Source organism: Cervus canadensis, chromosome 10 (assembly GCF_019320065.1).
Source record: "Cervus canadensis isolate Bull #8, Minnesota chromosome 10, ASM1932006v1, whole genome shotgun sequence".
Lineage (NCBI taxonomy): Eukaryota > Metazoa > Chordata > Mammalia > Artiodactyla > Cervidae > Cervus > Cervus canadensis.
In genome coordinates, this window is record NC_057395.1 from 64,883,949 (window position 1) to 64,906,808 (window position 22,860).

At 40.4% G+C, this 22,860-nt stretch overlaps 1 protein-coding gene across 1 annotated transcript in view; it reads right to left on the reverse strand.

Annotated features, from left to right (window-relative positions):
* Positions 1–440: 440 nt before the first annotated feature.
* The window catches only part of MROH8 (maestro heat like repeat family member 8), a 55,644-nt gene continuing 33,224 nt past the window's right edge, over positions 441–22,860 (reverse strand). Inside the window, exons 11-22 of the mRNA XM_043479157.1 lie at positions 21,930–22,082; positions 20,114–20,274; positions 16,533–16,668; positions 13,877–14,067; positions 12,191–12,328; positions 11,615–11,729; positions 11,141–11,281; positions 9,445–9,600; positions 7,281–7,403; positions 5,695–5,794; positions 5,367–5,432; positions 441–861 (exon numbers count right to left, since the gene is read on the reverse strand). Of these exons, the coding sequence (XP_043335092.1) occupies positions 713–861; positions 5,367–5,432; positions 5,695–5,794; positions 7,281–7,403; positions 9,445–9,600; positions 11,141–11,281; positions 11,615–11,729; positions 12,191–12,328; positions 13,877–14,067; positions 16,533–16,668; positions 20,114–20,274; positions 21,930–22,082 (1,629 nt within the window). The 3' untranslated portion in view covers positions 441–712. The remainder of the gene's footprint in view (positions 862–5,366; positions 5,433–5,694; positions 5,795–7,280; positions 7,404–9,444; positions 9,601–11,140; positions 11,282–11,614; positions 11,730–12,190; positions 12,329–13,876; positions 14,068–16,532; positions 16,669–20,113; positions 20,275–21,929; positions 22,083–22,860) is intronic.

Sequence of the window (22,860 nt, forward strand, 5' to 3'; positions counted from 1 at the left end):
TTATCAAAGTATTCACTCAGTAAAAACAAATCTCTTTCTCAGAAAATGTCTACTTGTAAGAAACTTTTCTCCATCTATGGTTAAAGGTTAAAACAGACAGTGGGTCCTCAACAAATAACAGTTCCCATCCTAGAATCATTTGAGGTTCTGATAGCCGTTGTAGGAGAGGAATTAGGAAAATAAGAGAGAGAAAGTAAGGAGTGGAAACTTTACATATATCAGATACTTTAGTATTACACCACTTCAGAAACGGCTTCTTGCTTGTTTTTAAGAGAAAGAGGAAGGAGAAAGGCCATAAAGAGTTTTATAAAAAATATATCACTAGCATCAAATTATAAGAACTGGTTGCTACTTTATTCTTAAGATGGTTGACAAGCAGACTAAGCTTTGACAAAAGAGCCAACACTACCAACACAGCAATATGAACACTGAGACTCTCTCGAAGCTTTCCTCGACCTCTTTATCAAGACTAGAACTTTATGGATGTTCTGGCATGCCTCAGAATCTCAATAGATTTTCACTGTTTCTGCCAAGGTACACCAGAAGCTGCTCTCTCTTCTATATTGCCATTCCTTAAAGGTTTTGACAGCAAAAAATATGATGTGAGGTGGAGGAAGTTTCTTGCTAATGGAGCACGAGGTGCTTCTGGGGCTTCTGAAGGGATTAGTTTTTTTTGTTTTTTTTTTTACCTAGTGTTGCTTGCCTTGGGCTTCTAGATAGGCAAACAACCTATGAGCTTCCTCAGCCCGTACAGTGTCTGCCTGGAATGTGGTTCAGCCACCGCCTTCTGGATTCGGAATAGAGCCTGGGAGGCGATGATGCGCAGAGATGGCTCAGGGTCATGCAGCAGTTTTTTCAGATCTAAGTGGTAAGAAAACAAATTGCAGGTGAAGATCTATAGAAACGATCACTGGTCAGACACAAAGGACCCAGTATGCCCAGAGCAGCTGAGATGGAGACCTAACTTTTTCCAAGCTTCTATGTGAAAGTCTATATATTTGTGGATCAATTCCAGTTTTCACTTACAAAACTTACTTGTTTCTGAGTTGCCAAATATTTTACTCCTTTAAAATAATCAAACTGCTAAGTAGTCCAAGTTCAAATTATATGGGCCTGGCAGACCATATATAACACTGTTAATTTCTGAGTTCCTGTGTTGGCCCTGGAAAGCGAAAGTTGCTCAATGCAACCTCTTTGCAACCTCATGGACTACACAGTCCATGGAATTCTCCAGGCCAGAATATTGGAGTGGGTAGCCATTCCTTTCTCCTAGGGGATCTTCCCAATCCAGGGATTGAACCCAGGTCTCCTGCATCGCAGGCGGATTCTTTACCTGCTGAGCCACCAGGGAAGCCCCGTTGGGTCTTTGAGGTTACTCTCATTTAGTTCAGTTCGGTCGCTCAGTCGTGTCTGACTCTTTGCGACCCCATGGACTGCAGCATGCCAGGCTTCCCTGTCCATCACCAACTCCTGGAGCTTGCTCAAACTCATGTACATTGAGTCGGTGATGCCATCCAACCGTCTCATCCTCTGTCAACCCCTTCTCCTCCTGCCTTCAATCTTTCCCAGCATCAGGGTCTTTTCCAGTGAGTCAGTTCTTCGCATCAGGTGGCCAAAGTATTGGAGTTTCAACTTCTAGCATCAGTCCTTCCAATGAACATTCAGGACTGATTTCCTTTAGGATAGACTGGTTGGATCTCCTTGCTGTCCAAGGGACTCTCAAGAGTCTTCTTCAAAACCACAGTTCAAAAGTATCAATTCCTCAGCGCTCAGCTTTCTTTAGTCCAACTCTCACATCCATACATGACTACTGGAAAAACCATAGCTTTGACTAGACGGAACTTGGTGAGCAAAGCAATGTCTCTGCTTTTCAATATGGTGTCTAGGTTGGTCATAGCTTTTTTCCCAAGGAGCAAGCATATTTTAATAAATCATATTCCTTTTTAATTTTTCTTTAAAATTTTTAATGTATGTTTTCATATTGCAAAGGAAATACACGTTCATTGTGTGGAAAATTTAGACAATACATGTATGTAAGCACTAGAAGAAAATCAAAGTCACTTAAAATCCTCCTGTCAGAGAAAACCAGCGTTAACTTTTTTGGTCTATTTCCATTCATTCATTTACACTGGTATGTTTCTATTTTTGTCCAGATGGAACCATAATATACAAATTATCTAATCATTGCTTATTTTATTTAATAATATTGCATCATCATTTATCTAAGTCATTTAACCATTTTCCTACAATATTTTTCATGGCTACATATATGATTCTACAATATGGATAAACTCTATTTAATTTCCTATTTTTTAAAATCTTAGATGCTTCCTATTTTTGCCATTTTAAATAACACTTAAATGAACATTTCTGTAACCATTTTTGCTAACTTTCATAGTTCAATTTCCTGGAAGTGCGATCAAGTCAGTGTGTATATTTATTTAAAGGGTTTTGATAGGGACTTCCCTGGTGGTCCAGTGGCTAAGACTCCGTGCTGCCAGTGTAGGGGGCCCGGGTTCAATCCCTGGTCAGGGAACTAGATCCCACATGCTGCAACTAAAGATGCCACATGCTGCAACTAGGAGTTCGCATGTCATAACTAAAGATCCTGAATGCCACAACTAACACCCAGCACAGCATGTAAATAAACAATTTTAAAAATTAAGTAAATAAATAAAAATAAAGGGTTTTGATACATACTGCCAAACTTCCCTATTAAAAAGTTGTATCAAATTATGCTCAGGAACTTGCTTGGTGGTCCAGTGGCTAAGACTCAATGCTCCCAATGCAAGATGCCTGGTTCTATCCCTGGTCAGGGAACTAGATCCAACATGTTGCAACTAAGAGCTCATATGCTACAACTGAAGATCCTGCATGCCTCAACTAAAACTCAGCATATCCAAACAAAATTTTTTAAAGAGTATGTCATAAAAAGTTATGCTCATACCAGTGTATGATAATGTCAGTTTTCCCTTAACACATCAACATTGAGTATTAACTAGTAATCTTTGCCATTTTGAAAGGAAAACACATACTGTCATCTCATCATTGTTTTATTTCACAAACTTTTGATTACTAGTAAAATTTTTCATATACTTATTCACTATTGTTTTTTTTGTTACCATAATTTTATTTTGCTGTACTTATGATTTCCAATATTCATTGATCACACATGAGAATTCATAGTTTTCCCTTTCACAGATACTCTTTAATGTACTCTTGTATCTCATCAATTATTTCGTACATCTTTCACTGGCTATTGTTTTTCTATGAACTACTTATTCATATTGTTTGCCACTTTTCTTTGGCAGAAATAGTGATGTGTTTTACGGATATTAACCATTTATCATAATGTAAATATACTCATCCCATATTATTTCCTGTTTTTCAGTTTTGTCTGCTTCTTTATTTTTCAAAGTTGATATTTAAAATTTTTATGTAGAAATATCTATCATTTTACTTTATGGATCTGTGTTTGAATATTAGAAAAAGGTCAGGACTTCCTGGTGGTCCAGTGGTTAGGATTCCATGCTTCCACTGCAGGGCACATGGGTTAGATTCCTGGTCAGGCAACTAAGATCCCACTATGGAATGGCAAAGCCAAAAAAAAAAATTAAAAAGGTCTCTCTTTAATTTCTAACTCTCCAAGACTTCAAAAATACTCAGGACCTCTTCGTAGTTTAGAGCTTTTATTCAAGTAGTAGTTTAGTCTTTAAATTCATCATGCTTATTTTAGAAATGGAATATTTGACTAGTCTTTAGTTTTTTACAGCTCTTGCATGAAGATCTATGTGTTCCACAGAACACATGAAAGAGCAGACATCAATTTTGGAATCCAAAGGAACTGAAACTTATTTTTGTCATGAAATTCATCTCAATTCATATTTAAATTTTTGTTATTTTTTTGTTCACATTTAGCCAAAATTAACTGTGATAAATGACATAAACTTGTCCAAAAAGGAGTGCGAGGATGTTCTGCCCCGTTTCTAAGACAGATAAGCCACTGTAAGGGAAGAAAGAGGGTGGGATTATTCCATTAGATTTAACCACGGGAGATTGAGGATATTTGACTGTTTTTGCCTTACAAAATGGCAATTTAATAAGGTTCTTTCTGATGTATATGTATATAATTTACACATTGGGTTGGCCAAAAAGTTCATTTGGGTTTTTCCATATGTAATAGGAAAACGTCAATGAACTTTTTGGCCAACCCTATATATATCTTTGGGCTTCCCAGGTGACTCATTGGTAAAGAATCCATCAGTCAATGCAGGAGATACAGGAGACGTGGGTTTGATCCCTAGGTCAGAAAGATTCCTTGGAGTAGGAATGGCAACCCACTCCAGTATTCCTGGCTAGAAAATTCCATGAACACAGGAGCCTGGTGGGCTACAGTCCACTGGGTTGCAGAGTCAGATATGACTGAGCAACTAAGCATGCGCGCGCGCACACACACCCACACACACCCACACACACACACACACACATCCTAAATCATCTGTACAGATATATTTTTTATATATATAGATAAATTCGGAATGGAAAAAGAACTTTGGTTCCCCAGCGTTTTAGATTAGAAAATAATTTCCTTTTAATTGACCAGAATTGACCACGTGAAATCTCATCTCATAGAATAAAATAACTACATGACTTTTCTTTTCTTTTTTGCTTTTGATATCTATGGGGAAGTAGAGCACCATAGAGAAAAGTGGCATGATCTTTCTTAAATAAGTTTCAGCTTCTGGCTCTATTACCAGTTACATATTTTTATTTTAAAAGCAATGAGTTGTTCAGGATTTTAATTTGGTTCACAAAGTACATGCTTTTGAATAGTGAGACTTAGCATTTCATGGTACTTTCTGATTGTACGACTACTTATTAAATGAAAATAAATATTCTCTGAGTGACAAATCCCCAAAGCTGTACAACTGTAGAAAGCCACTTACATGACAGCTGCCTTACAGGACTATAAAATCCTCTATTAGCAAGTCCCCCCACCTTACGGGACAACAGCCACGTACAGAAAAGACGGCTGCAGTCCATTTGTGTAGTACTCATGAGGTGTCATCATAACTTACTAAGATAATATTTCTACATAATTTATTTTCTGACAGATGAACTTCAGAAATTGCCCCTGAGACATTCATCAAAGCTAGTTTCCAAGACAAATAGGGTCATGTCTTTTCCGGAAGAAGGAACTGGCCTGAAGGAGACTATCATTTGGTTGAAGCCTCCAAGGGCTTTTTCTTAAATAACTAAAGTCAGGCTCTCTGGTTCCCAGTCTCATCTCTACCACAGAGCCTGACTCAAGTAACTCAAGTTTGGAAAACATGGGGTACCCCAAAGTCCAAGTGTTTACCACTTACCATCCTCTATCCAGTCAGTACCCTTCGTCCTGAGTTCGCTGTGATCCATGTACCTCGATAAGAGCCCTAAATGCAGGATAAAGTCCGTGAGTCTGTGATCTGGGTCTGGCTTTACGAAGCTGGCACAACTGACTTTCTGATAATTAGATTTTCTAAAAATTGAATTCCTCCAAGTGCCTGATAGTTACCTACGGATAACATAGCCCCCTTCTCCAAAGAAGTATTTTCAAGGTCACCTTTCTTCATAAAGAATGGGGACACCCAAAAACGCAATTTGGGAAAGCACAGGATAAAAGTGACTGTAGAAATGAAAGGATTTTCTCTGTACCTACTAATAAGACTGCTGCTCTTCTGATAGGAAGTTTTGCATTCTTGGAGAACATCAATGTTTGGGCTAAGATGTCGACCTTCCCCTTGCATTTTGTTCCCTAAGGAGGGGTGGGGGGAAGAGTATGAAGGAGTGAAGTAGCAGCACTATTTTTATCAGCCTCACTATATAGGGACTATGTCAGATATACATACAGAGTATAGTGGTTGAAATAACTACAGTTGCTCAGTGAATTATGCCACAATAACAAGGCCCTTGGCAAGGTTAAATCCTCTGAATATACCTCGCTCACACCCGCATAATGTGCCTGCAGTGCCTCTAATCTGTCGTTTCTTTTCTATATCTAAGTCTTCTCGGGTCTCTAAGCTCAGTCTTGAGCTCTGCCTTCCGAATAGCTATTCCCTGACAGCTCTTACCTTCCTGACCTAACCCTGTACTCTTGAGTGTTTTGCAGGTCCTTCTGTCTTGGCAACACGTCATTTTCCACCTTGCGTTTCCATTCAGTGTTTCACAGAGGTTTAATCTCCCTCACTAGTTTGTAAGCTTCCCTTACAAGTTTTCATCTTGGGCATGTTTCTGGGTTCTCCACGGCCTGTTGCACATGGAGCGTGTTACGCTTAATGGATGAATGAATTCACCCCTCAGTGGATCGCTTACCAGCACAGGCACCTCGGGGACAGGAAGAGGACAGGATTTTGTTCTTATAGAACTTATGATTTAACATGGACAATATGTAGTCTCATCGCCCGACAGGACTGAATTTCTTGCTGCAAAAATACTGTCATTAGTGCATCTGTGATAGGTTTGATTGCAGGTCAGAGAGATAATCCTGCATGGAAAGCCTGACATGAGGGCATTGTGGGGCTTCCTAGGCCAGTAAGTCTGATCAGAGGAGGCCCTACTGGGTCCTCAATGGCTGCACATATGGAAGATCCCTGGGAAGAGTCAGTCCTGGGGTCTTCATAATAGGAGCCCAGTGGTTCTAGACTCAGTGTCTAGAAAACCATGGATGGGCCTCCTTGGGCTGCTCTGGCTCAAGCCTGCCCCTAAGATGAGTCACAGTAGCCTCTGTCAAGTTTGCATAGAGAAAGGATGCCATCTGGGGCCTCTCAGAGCCAGGGGCACGCTGCCATTGTGTTGCAAGGCTTACAACAGCACGGCAGCCCTTGCTTGGGGCTCCTGCTCTGATGGAGGGTAAAATAATCCACTATGTCCAAAGAAAGGATTAAAGATCATTGCAAAGGCCATACATAACCCCATTTCCATTCACTCCATAAGTAGTTTTTGAGCACGTACTATCACCCTGACTCTGCAGCCCCTAAGTCAGGTTAGTGGAATTCCCAAGAGTTCACCAGGCTTTTTTGGTGAGGAAGGATGGTAAGAGAAAGTGAATTTTGATTCATTTGGGAGGAAACTACAGAAAAATGGATTCACAGAACAAGACCGGTCATAGATATCAAATGCTGATGTGAGAAGGATGGGAAATGTTTCCTTTATGTCATATTCCTTCATTAAAAACTATGTCTAAAAAAAAATAAGCATGTCAGCATATTAAGGAGTTAACAAAGCCATCATCGCTCACGTACAAAGAATTTGCAGATTGTTGCAACGTCACTAGGGTTGATGAACCAGGGAGCTTTGCAGTACACTGCTTGGGGCAGCTTCCACTTCAGGAACCGGGCACATATAGTTAGCACTTGCCTGCTCTCCTGTGAAAAGGATGATCAGAGATCAGCATTTTCAAACATGTTTTAGCTGAGATTACCTTTCTTCAAATAAAACGCTAAAGTCTAATATGAGAAACTCAGAATTATCTTGGTTGAAGTGAGGGCAAGGGGCCGTCCTTCAACTTTCCCAAACAGTCTCTACAGAGAACCCATAAAATCTGCAGAGTTCTGGGGAAAATGGAGAAACCACTGGTCAAGGGCATAAGTGAGAGCTGCTAACATCAAGTGTAATACCCAGATCAGAGATTTGGGCAGGAGTCCCACTACCCTATGCTCTAGAGAGAGGGCGCCCATGCCTACTGGCTGCTCCTATGTTATTCTCCTGTCACTCCACACAGGAAAGTAGCTCTCCATCTCACAGTCCTTGTAAATCTCTAGCTTGGAAGAAACTTTGGAAAGTATTGATCCTCTCTTGATCCTGATACTTGAGCAAAATTAGCAAGCGGTCTTCTTTACTCACTGCCCTCAGAAGGCTTCCATGCACCATATAACACCCCTGTAAGTCTCCAAGCAAGTGTTTGGGCCCAGGTCCACTGGACATCTGGGCCATTAAAATTCCTCTGGGGACAGATGGGAATGCACATTAGTTCAGTTAGTTTCTTAGGAATTGTAAGTGTCTAGTAAAGTTAAAGATACCCAGATGTTCCACTTCTGGGTTGATGCCCTCAAGAAACTCTCTCACACACACATACAAAAAAGAAACTCTCACACATGTACAAAAGAATTCTACCAAAATGCTCATTGCAGCATTGTAATAAGGAAAAAGTAAAAGTAATCTAAATGTCCAGGAATAAAAGAATGGGATAAGTTGCAGTTACACGACAATATTCTGTAGAGCAGTGATAAATGAACCAGAGCTATAGAACATGAATAAATCTTCTAAATGTGTTAAACAAAGAAAAGCAAGTTGCTGAAAGGATTTACAAATGATGTGAACAAAGTTTTTTAAAATATAAATTTTTTTCTTTTTTTTTTCAGATAAAGTTTTAAAACATGAAAACTAATACCTCAGAAATGATAACAAAATTTGATATTTTGTATGATTTTTTCCGGTTTTATTTCTCAGCCTAGGTGGTATTGATGTTTTAACTTATGTTGTCAGTGCCAGTGATTCCTAACCTTATGCTAGAAAAATAAGCCCAGAGTCTTGACTGCTCGAGGCTTTGTCTGATCGCCAAAAGCTGGCTGGGGCGCGGGGTGGGGGTTGGGGATCAGTACTGTCTGTCCCTGTCCATGACCTCTATGGGGCACACTTTCCCAACACTTGGTTGGGAAGCTCTGCCCTATACTTCACTGAGGTCTGAAATATTTTATATTTATGGCTATAAGGCCATAACACTTCCCCCATAACAAGGTGCCAAGGTCCACTGTAATCTTCAGTCCTGTTTCTGAATCCCTCTATAAGGAGGAGCATAGGTGGGTGGGAGCTCCAGCATTTTCCCAGACTCCTTGCAGCCTAAACCCACCTCTCTGGTTGGCTGTAACTGGTGGTCACAGGACCTTGAAAAAGACCAGCTTCTGAGGTATGGGACAGTACTAAAGATGATGCCATCCCTCCCACAATTCTTATGGAGGAACCCATGGAAGATTAAGGAGATGTCAAAGAAATCCCCAGATTTCAGAGAAGCTTCTCTTCCTGATTTAACCTCAACACTAGTCTATTTGTCTCAAGGCCACAAGCCCGTTCTTGAATTAAAGAGAAAAGACAACAGACTGTGATCCTCATTAACAGAAAGATTTTGTTGAATTGGGCAGTGTGTTGAGAGTTCGGGGCTAGGCTGAATATTGCAGGGGCTACAGAAAGGTATAATATTCTCACCCACATAGAGTCATGATTTGCTACACAGAAAAAAGGATTAAGATTTTTCACACAATTCACTTAGGTAAAATAATTGAAGGGAAGCCTGTGCCAGAGGAAATGGGGAATAAAGTCCCTGCCCTCAGAGATATGAGTGCCTGTTTGCAGAGTTGGCTCTGGATTTGAACTTATTCAGGGCTGAAAGAAGTTAACAGTAGGCATTACCGCAGCGATTGCATCATTCTCATCCTGAGAATACAGAAGAAGTGGGACCAAGCTGTCCAGGACTTGGCTCTCTGCACCCTTCTTATCTGTGTATTTCACAGACTTTATGGAGGCTCCAAAGAGAATCATGGAGAAACGATGAACATCTGGTCTTACCTATGAAGGATGTTCAAAGGGAAGCAACTCACTGAATGTGTTCATGCTTAACTTATAAGAGCTCTAGGTCGTCTGGAATGCCAGTCGTAACAGGAGGATATTTAGATGTTGGTAGGGCAAGAAACCAAATATATGTGGAGACAGTCACACTTGCTGCTTTGCATGGCTCATTCTCTCACTCTGGTCATCACTGTTTGTATCTACTCCTAGTAATAACTATTCACTCAAGCTGGGCTTGCCAGGTGGTGCTAGTGGTAAAGGACCTGCCTGCCAATGCAGGAGATGTAAGAGATGCTGCTTTGATCTCAGGGTTGGAAGATCCCCCAGAGGAGGGCATGGCAACCCACTCTAGTATTCTTGCCTGGAGAATCCTATGGACAGAGGAGCCTGGCAGGCTACAGTCCATGGGGTCACAAAGAGTTGGACATGACTGAGGCAACTTAGCACATACATATCACATGCTGTTTTGTTGAAATTAAAAATTCCAGCCTTGGCATATTTGACTCTTTAGAATGTGGTTCATTGTGCCACATATATTTCTCTTTTTTTTTTGGTTGGGCCACTTAGCATGCAGGATCTTAGTTCCCTGACCAGGGATGAAACCCACGCCTCCTGCAGTGGAAGCATAGAGTCTTAACCACTGGACAGCCAGGGAAGTCTCCCCGTGTATTTTTTTTTTATAAACCTTTGGGATCTGGGATGGAGACATAAGTAAAGTCCACTATCCTGACCCAATCTTGATTGTTCTTTGAAAAGAAAAGACAATGTCTTATCTTATAGAAACTCCTTCATCCCAGGAAGCAGGGGAGTACCTTGGCAAGTCTCTATGCCTCAGTTTTTTTAATCTGAAAAACAGTAACACCAACCCTACCAACATCACGGGTTACCTAGAAGGGTCTTAAGAGATTTGAAAGTGCTCTGAACAAAAAAGTACGATCTAAAATAGAGTGTATTTAATGCTATCCCAACTTCGGTTTGCTGTTATGCCAATTACCTTCCCCCTAGGAAAGTCTCTCCTCTCCCCTTATCTTACATCACCAAATAAGGAGAAGAGGGTCCTCATCATGGTAGTCAGGGTGGTGAAATCCATCGTCCTGACAAACTGCAGGAGTATCTGAATGGCCAACAAAACAATCTTCTCGTCGGATTCATATAAAAGATCTAGGATGCACGGCAGCAAGCTCTTGATGTCTTCCCTCTGTGTACCCAAAACAGCGTATCACCACCCCTCCCGATGGCACTTCCTCTGGTACCAGAGTAGGGCTTCCCGCCTGTGTTCTGTCCCTGGTGCTTGTTGAGATTTTGGTTGTCTTGACCAGCCCAGAACAGAGAATTAAAGAGGGCCTGATGCCATCTCTCAGTATTGGCAGGACTGATATGTAGAGAAGGCAAAAGAGCTTATGTACATATGTATACCTGTGGCTGATTCATGTTGATGTATGGCAGAAACAAACACAATATTGTGCAGCAATTATCCTTCCATTAAAAATAAATACTTTTTTAAACTAATTAATGAAAAAAATAGAATCAGTGGTCTTACCATTTCCCCCTGTCTGGTAAGATAGCACAGTCCCCTCAGGGCAAGTATTTTAAAGGGATTATTTTCAAGAAGTAGCCAGTCTTTCAAGCGGGCAACACAGTATATGCTGGGAAATCTCCTAGCCACTGGACTCTGAAGAAGCTGAAAGAATCCAGAAAGTGGTCAAAGAAGTCACCTTTTAGCCCTTTTTCATGAGGGGAGCCAGCTTCCCACCAACTCCAAAACACCTATTTTACTTTGAAACTTCTATTCTGCAGCACATACATTACAGGATGATGCTTCCACTGCAGGGACCTAAGGAATACTGAGTATGTGGGCAGAAGAACTTCAATAAGGTTAAAATTTGGACCATTTCTATCCTATGTCTGAATTGAACCCTAGTTGGTCACTCAGCTGGACATGGCCTAGGAGGGCCGGTACAGCTGCCTTATAAGGCTTCCTGAATACACACAGCCTCTAAAGAAGAAGTCTTACCTCCACAAAAAAGCCTGCTGATGTGAGCTTATGTTTATCGTTCCCTCGGTTAAGAAAAGGCACTAACAGGTACATGACCTTATGTGCAAGGAGGTGATTTCTCTCCAGCAATGCACTGCAAAACAGAACACAGAACGACTCTCAGAAATGCTCTTATTCAGAGAGCAATGTTCCCAGGGCGAGGTGGGGAGTGGGGGGGCTCTCAAGTTTTTGCTCAGTTTCAGGCACACAGGAGGATAAGTTCAGTTCAGTTCAGTCGCTCAGTCGTGTCCGACTCTTTGTGACCCCATGGACTGCAGCACGCCAGGCCTCCCTGTCCATTAACAACCCCCGGAGTTTACTCAAACTCATGTCCATTGAGTCAGTGATGCCATCCAACCATCTCATCCTCTGTCTTCCCTTTCTCCTCCCGTGGGTAAGGCAGGGCTGAAAAATTTGGCTGGAATTATGGGCATTTGCCCATTCTGGGATGAGAAGGTTATTCAACCTTGGTGGCTGTGATAACTAAAAGGAGGGAAAAAAATACCTTAAAACACAGCTGATTTAGAGTAGGGATGCATGGCAAGGAAGTCTTACTTGGCAAGGAGGGATACTCCCTGAAGATGGCAATCTTTTCCTTCCAGAAGGGTCCATCCTTTATTCTTTTCCATGATGTTGAATTCCTCCCAGCAGAATGTTCTGAGGAGGAGAGTCTTTGTAGCCTGTATGGCGAAGCTAATCCAACAAAAACAGTACAAGTGAATATAGTATAGGTCCCTTCAACTGAAGAGCATAAAATCACCTGCTTTCACCGAGGAGGGCCATGTATTGTTAGCTGCTGGACTGTAATTCTCTTCTTTCTAGATTTTCCTAAAGATTCTCAGTGCTCTAATACTTGAAAGGCCCTTCACACAAACTCTAAGCATAAAGAAATCCAGTAAAATTGTGTTTCCCTGGGAGAATGGAAAGAAGTCTATGGCAAAACAAATGATGTAGGATGCTAAACTGAGATTCACTGCTTTTTTCTTTACAGCTTTATTTACATAGAATTTATACCCCCCTAAAATTTCCTCCACTGCTTTTGAAAACTACTTATCGAACTAGTATTTTGGACATAACATCAGAGAATCTTGAAGCTGGAAAGGTTCTTGGAGAATACCTAGCCTGAGTTCACTTACAGATAAGGAAACTGAGGCACAGAACAACAGAAAGATTTGCCCAGAGTACAGAGCTATTTAAAGGAATGAGAATCAGGACTTCCCTCGTGGTCCAGTGGTTAAGAATCCTCCTGCCAATGCAGAGGACACGGGTTTGATCCCTGCTTTCACATGCAGCAGGGCAACCAAGCCTGTGCATCACAACTATGGAGCCTTGCACTCGAGCCACCACTAAGCCCGTGCACCTAGAGCCCATGCTCCACAGTGAGAAGCCATGGCAATGAAAAGCAGCTAAAGAGTAGCCCCCAACTCGCTGCAACAAAAGAAAGCCTGCGTGCAGCAACAAAGACCCAGCAGAACTTAAAATAAATACTTAAACAAAAAATGAATGAGAATCAGAACTCAAGTTCTTCTGCCTCTTAGTCAGGCGTTCTTAAATATTCCACATTAGAGCACTTCCTCATAAAGAAATCCATGTGCCCCAGAAATACTGAGAAATTTCTATTGAGACCCTAAAGGGGAATTTAAAAATACCTCCCTATACCTTAAGCAGAAATGAGAAAATGCTCAGCTTTGGATCAGTTGGTCTTGGAGGTAGGTTTAAGGCTGTCTCGCTTGTCTCTGCCATTACCTGATTTATCAAGAAAGGGCTGGCATGCTGTCACCCATTATTTTGCAGGGCATCTGAACTCAGATAGCCAAATTTGCCTTGACATCGATAAGACTGGGCTTCCCTGGTAGCACAGCTGGTAAAGAATCTGTCTGCAATGCAGGAGACCCCAGTTTGATTTCTAGGTAGGGAAGATCCGTTGGAGAAGGGATAGGCTACCCACGCCATTATTGTTAGGCTTCCCAATATTCCTTGGCTCAGATGGTAAAGAATTCACCTGCAATGCAGAAGACCTGGGTTTGATCCCTGGGTTGGGAAGATCCCCTGGTGAAGGGTACGGCTACCCATTCCAGTATTCTGGCCTGGAAAATTTCATGGACAGAAGAGCCTCATGGGCTTCAGTCCACGAGGTCTCAATGTGTCAGACATGACTGAGTGACTTTCACCAGTAAGACCAAAGAGAGCCAGTGAGAGCACAGAATGATTCCTGGTCAACAAAATCACAATGGACAGTACCACAAGGGGGTGACCTCTGAAGACACTTCCTGTTCCGGGTACAGGCCACTGGGGATGGCAACATCAGACATGGTGAGGCCGATGGTGTGGTGAACCTGGACGAGGAGTGTCATGAGAAGTTGAGGAAAGAGCCGGAACGTAGCTGCTCGGAGTCTGTTCCCCACAAACACCTCATAAAGGGCATCTGTCACCTGTGGAGAAAAGCACACAGCAGAGCTGAACACCCACTATTCCTAAGTCTTACTTTTGTTTTACTTCTGCTTGTTCCAGAACATGCTTTCTGGTTCTACTAAATCACAGGCAGAACAGTAGTGGTAAGCAACGCAGGGACATGAAAAGTGACAGGGTAATGGGATAGGAGTCAAGTTGTCACTAAAAGTTGCCAGAGTGTGGGACATCCTGACATCCAGAAGGAAACTATAAGGAAACCATTCACATATTTGACCACATACAAACTTAAACCCCGGGCAAAAAGAAAATTGTTCATAAACAAAGATAATAATTTGCAGAAACGCGATAGTTTTAATATATACAATGCCCTTATATGTCAGGAAGAACAAATGAAAAGGCCTGCTATTCAAAGTGTGGCCCACCTACCAGGAGCACTGGCGTCACCTGGAGCTGATTAGAAATGGAGAATCGCAAGCACCCCTCCTCCACCCCAGAATGTCTGCATCAGAGTGTGTATTTCAATTAGATCCTTAGATGATGGTGGGTTGCGTGTGTGTTAAAACTGAGAAGCACTGGTGTGTAGGACATGAAGAAAGAAGAAACATAAATGACCAACTGAAGAACATACATAAATGTTGAACCTTGCTAATGATGGAACTGTAATTAGAATATGTTCCTTTTTCACCTAGCAGCTAGACAACAATGCTCGATGTGGCAAGGCCATGCTCACACATGACGACAGAAGGGCAGAGTTCTAGAGGGTCATTTGGGAACATTACCAAAAGTTTAAATGAGCCCACCATTTGGCCCAGAAATTGCCCTTCAATGAACTTTACCCTAAGAAAACAATTGGACATGTATAACAAAATTGATGCAAGCATGATTAAGTTTGCTACAGTACTGTTTTCAAGGCAAAAGTTTGAAAAGTGTCAAATGTTCATTAATAGGAAACAATAATGAAATAAATGGTTCTGCATCATGTATTACCTGTTTTTTAAAAGGTAATGAAAACCAATTACTATGCAGCTATGAAAAGGATAACAGAGAGCTCTACATATTGATACAGAAAGTAGTTTGTGTATGGTTAAATGAAAAACAGCAGGTCATCAAATGGTATGTACTGTGATCTTATTAATATACATACAGAATTTTAAAGACTAATCAGATTAAATATATACCTTTATCTGCCCTAACACCTAAAACTGCACTAAAAAGACATTTAGGGATTTTCAAAAAGGCATAAACCCACAAGAACAGAGAGTGTAAGAGAGAAGACAATAGCAGATTAGAGACTTCAAAGTAATTCTGAAAGCTAAAAAAAAAGTATGATAAAAACTTAGGTCAGAGAAAGCAGAGCCATAAACTGGTAGGGAATAAGATAAAGTAAAAAGTAGTCTTGAAGTGGGGTGGAAGAGGGGTGGATTAGAAGTTTGGGATTAGTTTGGAGTTTGCTTATCCATCCTGTATATAATAGTTTATATACAGAATGGATAAACAACAATGTCCTACTGTATAACATAGGGAACTATACTCGATATCCTGTGATAAACCATAGTGGAAAAGAATATGAGAAAGAATATACATATATATATAAATAACTGAATCATCTTCCTGTATAGTAGAAATTAATACATTGTTAATAAAATGAAATAAAATAGGCATGGATATGGGGGAGGCAGGGAATACATAGGAACTCTCTGTACTTTTCTGCTCAGTTCTGCTATGAGCCTAAAACTGCTCTAAAAAAAATTTATTTAAAAGGAAAAATATAGAGGGAAAAAGTATGCCAAGTACATATACAAGAAGTTTATACATTATAAACACTTGTAGAAAGTTCATTTTTAGGGACATGGTATAGCCATGAGCTAAGAATAGTTTCCTGATTTCTAAAGGATTATTTAAAAATATATCCAAAAATATGTGGTAGAGACTGGAGACTATATGTGACCTGAAAAACCTAAAATATTTACCCTCTGGTCCTTTACGGAAAAAGTTTGCCAACCTCTGCTTAAAGTGGACCTTTGGGAGACATCCCTGTTGGTCCAGTGGTTAAGACTCTGTCCTTTCATGCAGGAGGTGTGTGTTTGATCTCTGGTCAGAGAACTAAGATCCTGCATGCTGTGAGGTGTGGCCAAAAAAAATTAAATAAAAAATAAAAACAATTTTTCAAAGGAGGACCTTTGGTTTCTATTTTATATTCTTCTATATTCTTTGAAATGTTTGTACTCTCTTGACTATGATGATACACATTTTTTAAAAGATGAGGAAAAGAATGCTTAAAACAGATGAAACCATACTGACTCCTTCACTCATCTCAGCCTCCTCCACGTCCATCCCTTGGTGGCGACACTGGTGGATTTGTAAATGGATGAGGGAAACAAACTTTGAGAGGAACCAAACGGAACACTCTCCAGATGGTGCTGGGCCAATTATCCAGGAGGGCCATGGTGGGCTAAAGTTGGAGGGGCAAAGCTCAAGGGCTTACAGCAACAGCCACATAGGCCATCTTCTCCTGGGTGCCAGAATCATGGCATTTCTGCAGCTTCCTCAGGAGTCTCCAGAGAATCCAGGTCGTTTTGGGCAGCTCCACCTCCAGAGTTCTCCACAACTCAGCCAGATGCCTAGAAATCCCAGAGGAAGAGGGTTCAGGAGAATGGCTTATCCTAGGCCAACTGTGACCACGAGCTTCCCAGAATCCGTCTGGAATCCAATCTGTAAGAGGTTTTCCTCTCTGAGGCTCAATTCTTCAGGATTGCTATCTGATTTCACAACAGTAACTCCCAACCTCCAGAGTTCTCCACAACTCAGCCAGATGCCTAGAAATCCCAGAGGAAGAGGGTTCAGAAGAATGGCTTATCCTAGGCCAACTGCGACCACGAGCTTCCCAGAATCCGTCTGGAATCCAATCTATAAGAGGTTTTCCTCTCTGAGGCTCAATTCTTCAGAATTGCTATCTGATTTCATAACAGTAACTCCCAAGGTTTCATAGACTCAAGTTCCCACAAGCTCAGCATGGACTTTAAGACCATTCACAAACTGGTCCTAACATATCTTTTCAATCTCACAATTCCCTATCACATACCCTGTACTCTAAGTTTCCTACGTCATTTTCATTTCTAACAGAGTCTACAGTTCTCACTTGACCAAAAGCAGTAGTTTTCCAAGAACTAGAACAAACACAAAAAAATAAAATAATGCTATAATTACATTTAAATCAACTGAATATAGCTAATACTTTATACCAAATCATATATTTTACATAAGAATATAGTGTATTAATAGGTAAGCTGAAGCAAGTAGTAAAGATTTAAAAACAATGTTCCAGAGAAATACACAAAATTAAGACCATTAAACAATCTGTATTAACTCATTTTTCTTCTGGATGAGTAAAAGTTCTCCTTTATTCCTTTTCCGGTAAGTGGCCTGAGGTGACCTCTAAAAATGGTGCTCTATTCACTCGACCCAGAAAAGCCCATAAAATCATGCAAGTTAAGAGGTTCAAATCTTCGTGTTCACTTTAAGAACACTCGTGAAACTGCCCAGACTATAAAGGATATGCATATCCGAAAAGCCACCAAGTATCTGAAGGATGTCACTTTAAAGAAGCAATGTCATTACAATGGCTGAGTTGGTAGGTGTGCACAGGCCAAACAGTGGGGCTGGCGCAGGGTTGGTGGCCCAAAAAGAGTGCTGAATTTTTACAGCACATGCTTAAAACATGCAGAGAGTAATGCTGAACTTAAGGGCTTAGATGTAGATTCTCTGGTCATTGAGCACATTCAGGTGAACAAAGTCCCCAAAATGCGGTGCAGGACTTACAGAGCTCACGGTTGGATCAACCCCTACATGAGCTCTCCCTGCCACATTGAGATGATCCTTATTGAAAAAGAGCAGATTGTTCCTAAGCCAGAAGAGGAGGTTGCACAGAAGAAAAAGAAGAAGCAAAAACTTATGGCCGGGGAATAAATGCTGCAAAAAATAAGTGCAAAAAAAGTAAAAAAAAAAAAAAAAGCTCTCTTTTATTTGATGCAGTGGGGTGAAACGTCTAAGTTCAGCTTCCCTGGCGGCTCAGACAGTAAAGCGTCAGCCTACAGTGAGGGAGACCCGGGTTTGATCCCAGGGTCAGGAAGATCCTCTGGAGAAGGAAATGGCAACAGACTCCAATACTCTTGCCTGGAAAATCCCATGGACGGAGGAGCCTGGTAGGCTACAGTCCATGGGGTCGCAAAGGGTTGGACACGACTGAGCGACTAAACTTACTTTCAGCTTACAGAAAACATTAGCACTGCAGCAAAACATTATATGAAACCTATTCATTGAAACCAGCTTTGAAACAATTTTCAAACAGTTTAAAGCTGAAGCAAGTGGTGCTGGGAAACCTGCATGTAAATCAATGAAATTAGAACACTCCCTCATACCATACACAAAAATAAACTCAAAATGGCTTAAAGACTTAAATATAAGACATTAAACTAAAAAGAAGAAAAGATAAAAAAATTAAAAAAAAAAGACATTAAACTCCTAGACCATAAAACTCCTAGAAGAGAACATAGGCAAAACAGTTTCTGACATAAATCGTAGCAATATTCTTTTAGATCAGTCTCCCAAGGCAAAAGAAATAAAAGCAAAAATACACAAATGAGACCTAATCAAACCTAAAAATTTTGCGTAGCAAAGGAAATCATAAACAAAACAAAAAGACAACCTACAGACTAGGAGAATATATTTACAAACAATGCAACTGATAAGGGCTTAATTTCCAAAACGTATTATATGAACAGCTCAAATAGCTCAGGATAGAAACAAACAATCCAATCAAAAGATGGGCAGAAGACCTAAATAGACATTTCAAAGAAGACATACAGATGGCCAACAGGCACATGAAAAGATGCTCAATATCACTAATTATTCAGTTCAGTTCAGTTCAGTCACTCAGTCGTGTCTGACTCTTTGCAACCAATTGCAGCACGCCAGTTACCAAAGGGAAAAGTCGGGGGTGAGGGATAAATTGGGAGTTTGGAATTAACAGTTACACACCACCATATATAAAACAGTTAAACAACAAGGACTGGCTGTACAGCACAAGGAACTATTAATATATTCAATATCTTGTAATAACCTATAATGGAAAAGAATCTGAAAAGAATCTAGCAAAAAATGTGAATACAAACACTGAATCACTTTGCTGTATACCTGAAACTAACATAATACTGGAAATCAACAATACTTCAATTTAGAAAAAGCTAGGAAATCTTTCTTTCAAGATAATAATTACCCAGAATCACAGTATATAAAGCAGATAAATAGAAGGGCTGCTCTGGTTAAAGTGGGATGGGGCCTGGATGCCTCATTGCCTTCCCCATAAAGCATTTCCTGGAACTTCCAGGGTGCCTTGCCTCCAACTCAAAACCACTAGTCATAAAAAAGCTTCCTCTTTGTTCCTCTCTGATTCTATTCTTATTTATGTATATATTTATACTTTATTTTTAATATATATTTATACTTTATTATATATATATATTTATACTTTATTTTTTATATATATATTTATTTTTTGGCTAAATTTTTCTTAAATGTATTACAGATATCATGACATTCACCCCTAAATCTCCCTTAAATTATCTGTCTCTTAAGAATAAGGAAATTTTCTACATATTGTTATTTCACATCTAAGGTTACATTAATTTAGTAATTAGTATATATATTTAAATCTCTTGAAAATTTTCTCTGACAGCTTTTGCTTTTCTTACAGAATCCAAAGTCCTTTATTGCATTTGGTTACGTCACCTTAGTATCTTCTTATCTAGAACAGTGCCTTCCGCACAATTATTTTCTTTCAAGATAATTTTTTTTGAAGAGTTCAGTCCAATTATCTCGTAAAATGTTCTTCATTCTGGATGGTTTGTTTATTTTAGGCATTATGTCCTGATTTACCCTGCAGACATCTGTTTATATAATATTTCAACAAGAACATCCTTAGATTTTTGAGGGCAACCCTGCTCCACAGTACTCAGAGGTGTAGCACACACCCCTACTTAATCCAGAGGCTGTACCAGATTCTGTTACCTGCCATATGGTACTGGGTGACACAGAAGATGGTCGATCACTGTATCTGTGTACTTGGGCCTGGACAGAAACAAACTCACAATATTTGTGATTTGTTGGCGAACCTTAGGCTGGCTGATTGTGGAGAGCAGGGCACAGAGAGCTCCCATAATTTCTGGCACCTGAAGAATGAAAAGAAATCGCTTAAACCTACTGCTGTGGGACACTGATAGTTACTGAGGATACTGTGGTTATTTTGAAGAGGTTCTGGGGGTGACTTTTCATACAGAATGTTTATTATTTTTCAAAAAGTTTATTATTATCAAAACTACTTAGAGTATACCTGTATGGATGTATATGCACATAAAGGGATTTGGAAAAACATATATCCAAACATATTAATGTGTCTTTGAGTGATGGGATATTTACATTTTTGCTTATATATTTTTTCTAATTTTTTCTTAAAGATTATGTATTGGTTTTATAATAAGACAAACTAATAAAAGTTGGAAGGAGGCTGGTTTTTCCCCACTCTGGCTCTGAGAATGGCAGGGAGTCATAGCTGCCTTCCTCCTGCAGAAGTTTATCATTTTCAGGTAAAGAAAACAACAGCCACTGGGCTTGATCCATTTCTCTGCTTGGACTGCTCTTCCTGCTCCTAGACTTGTGGCTCAAGATCTCTGTCAGAATGTCAGCTTTTCAAAAAGCAGTCCTTAGTAGCCTTATATGAAATAGCCGTTCTTACCACCAGCTGCCAGAAACGGTTTGAGGTTGGGCATGTGATGGCATTCTGGCCAATGAACATGGAGGAAAACCAGCTGGGGGCTCCTGGGAAAGATTTTTCTCTCTGATTAAAGGAAGGCAACCTCTCTCTTCTTTGCTGGGTAGCCTTACCTACTCAGAGAGTTGGAAACTGTGGTGGCTGTCAGGTATATGAACAGGTTAACTGGGAATGATGGAAAAACCCCTGGCTCTCTCATAAAGTTGTTGAGTTGCTGGACCGATCCTAAAAAATATACCCTACTTCCAGACTTCTTAATATATGAGGTGATAAACCCTTTGTATAAGCTTCTCACAATTTTTTTTTTTACAGCTGAAAGCACCCAAAAGATACAAATGCCCATTTCACCTTCTTTCAATATAGTACTGATCTTTTTGTATCTTTGCTATTTTAATAGATTAAAAAATGGGTTTTCATCATTTTAAAATTATTTTTATTTTTATCAAAGTGCAACATGCACACAATTTTAAAAGTCCAGTGGTATTCAAGGCTCTCTCTGGCCTATTCCCCAGGTCCACACTCCAGAGACAACTACTTTCATCCATTTTATCTCTTCCAGTATGTCTTTCCATATTTATAGATGATATAACCATATTGTTATTTCTTCGTGTATCAATTTCATTAAAATAAATTCTCTTTATTTTAAATTTACTAAGTTAGCCTCCCTCTAGGATCACTGATGGCTTGATTTTTAAAATTTGGTACCTTTAACCAACCCGAATGAGGATCTAAACTGGAGTTACCATTCTCATCTATGTTAATTATATTTCCCAAAAAAAACTACAATCTTTTGGAAAATAGGGGCCATACCTCAGATTAAAAAAACAAACAAACCTGCCATCCCTAGTGGCATACACAGTGGCTGTATATGCTTGTTGAATGCATGATTTTTCAGCATTAACTAAATAGACTAAGGCTTTGACCATGGTCCCTTCAGTGGTTGTTCTCAGTTGTATTCTGCTGAATATGAACAGCAGGAGAGACCTTAGCATCTGTAGGTGGGGACAGGTCTCTGCCTGCATTTTGAACTCCGGAAACGTCCACTGAGCAGTTTACCTTCTCAAACCGGGACTGTGCAGTCTTCACCAATGCTATCAGCAATTCCCCCGCTGACCGCTGCGTGTGTGGATGTTTCAGGTTTTTCAGGCCATCCAGTGTAGCCATTACAAACTGGTAGAGCTCATTGGAATTGAGAAAAACTTCGAAGACCTGAGATGATTTAGGGAAAAGACCTGAGATGATTTGGGGAAAATGAACTTTCAAGATGAATGGTTTAACAGGAAGAGTCCTGAACAAGGAACAATTCTAAGTCAACAATCAGAGAAGCATACAAAGATGTTCAGGGCTCTTTAGTTCTATACTGTTTACAGAAGTGAAAAACTGGAAGCAACCCAGTGTCCAAAGGGAATGTGCCTGGTTTGTTACAACTCCGACTTTTAGAAAGAAGCTTGTACTGACTTCCTGACTTCCCTGACAGTCGGGTGGTTAGGACTCTGTGCTTCCACTGCAGGGAGCACGTGTTTGAGTCCTGGTTGAGGAACCAAGATCCTGCAAGCCATGGATCATGGCCAAAGATAAAAAACCTTGATTACTGAGACCCTCAGAAAGAGTGACACATGATACTTTTATAGGAATAGGAATTAAGGAAAGGCCCTAGTGCTCTATGGCTGACAGGGACCCAAGCCTAGCTAAAATAATTTGGAGATGATTTATTAAAATAATGTGTCATTCTGCTTCTCATTGTACTTTCAGTTCAGTTCAGTCGCTCAGTTGTGTCCAAATCTTTGCGATCCCACGGACTGTAGCACACCAGGCTTCCCTGCTCATCACCAACTCCTGGAGCTTACTCACTCAAACTCAGGTCCATCGAGTCAGTGATGCCATCCAACCATCTCATCCTCTGTTATCCCCTTCTCCTCCTGCCTTCAATCTTTCCCAGCATCAGGGTGTTTTCCAGTGAGTTAGTTCTTCACATCAGGTGGCCAAA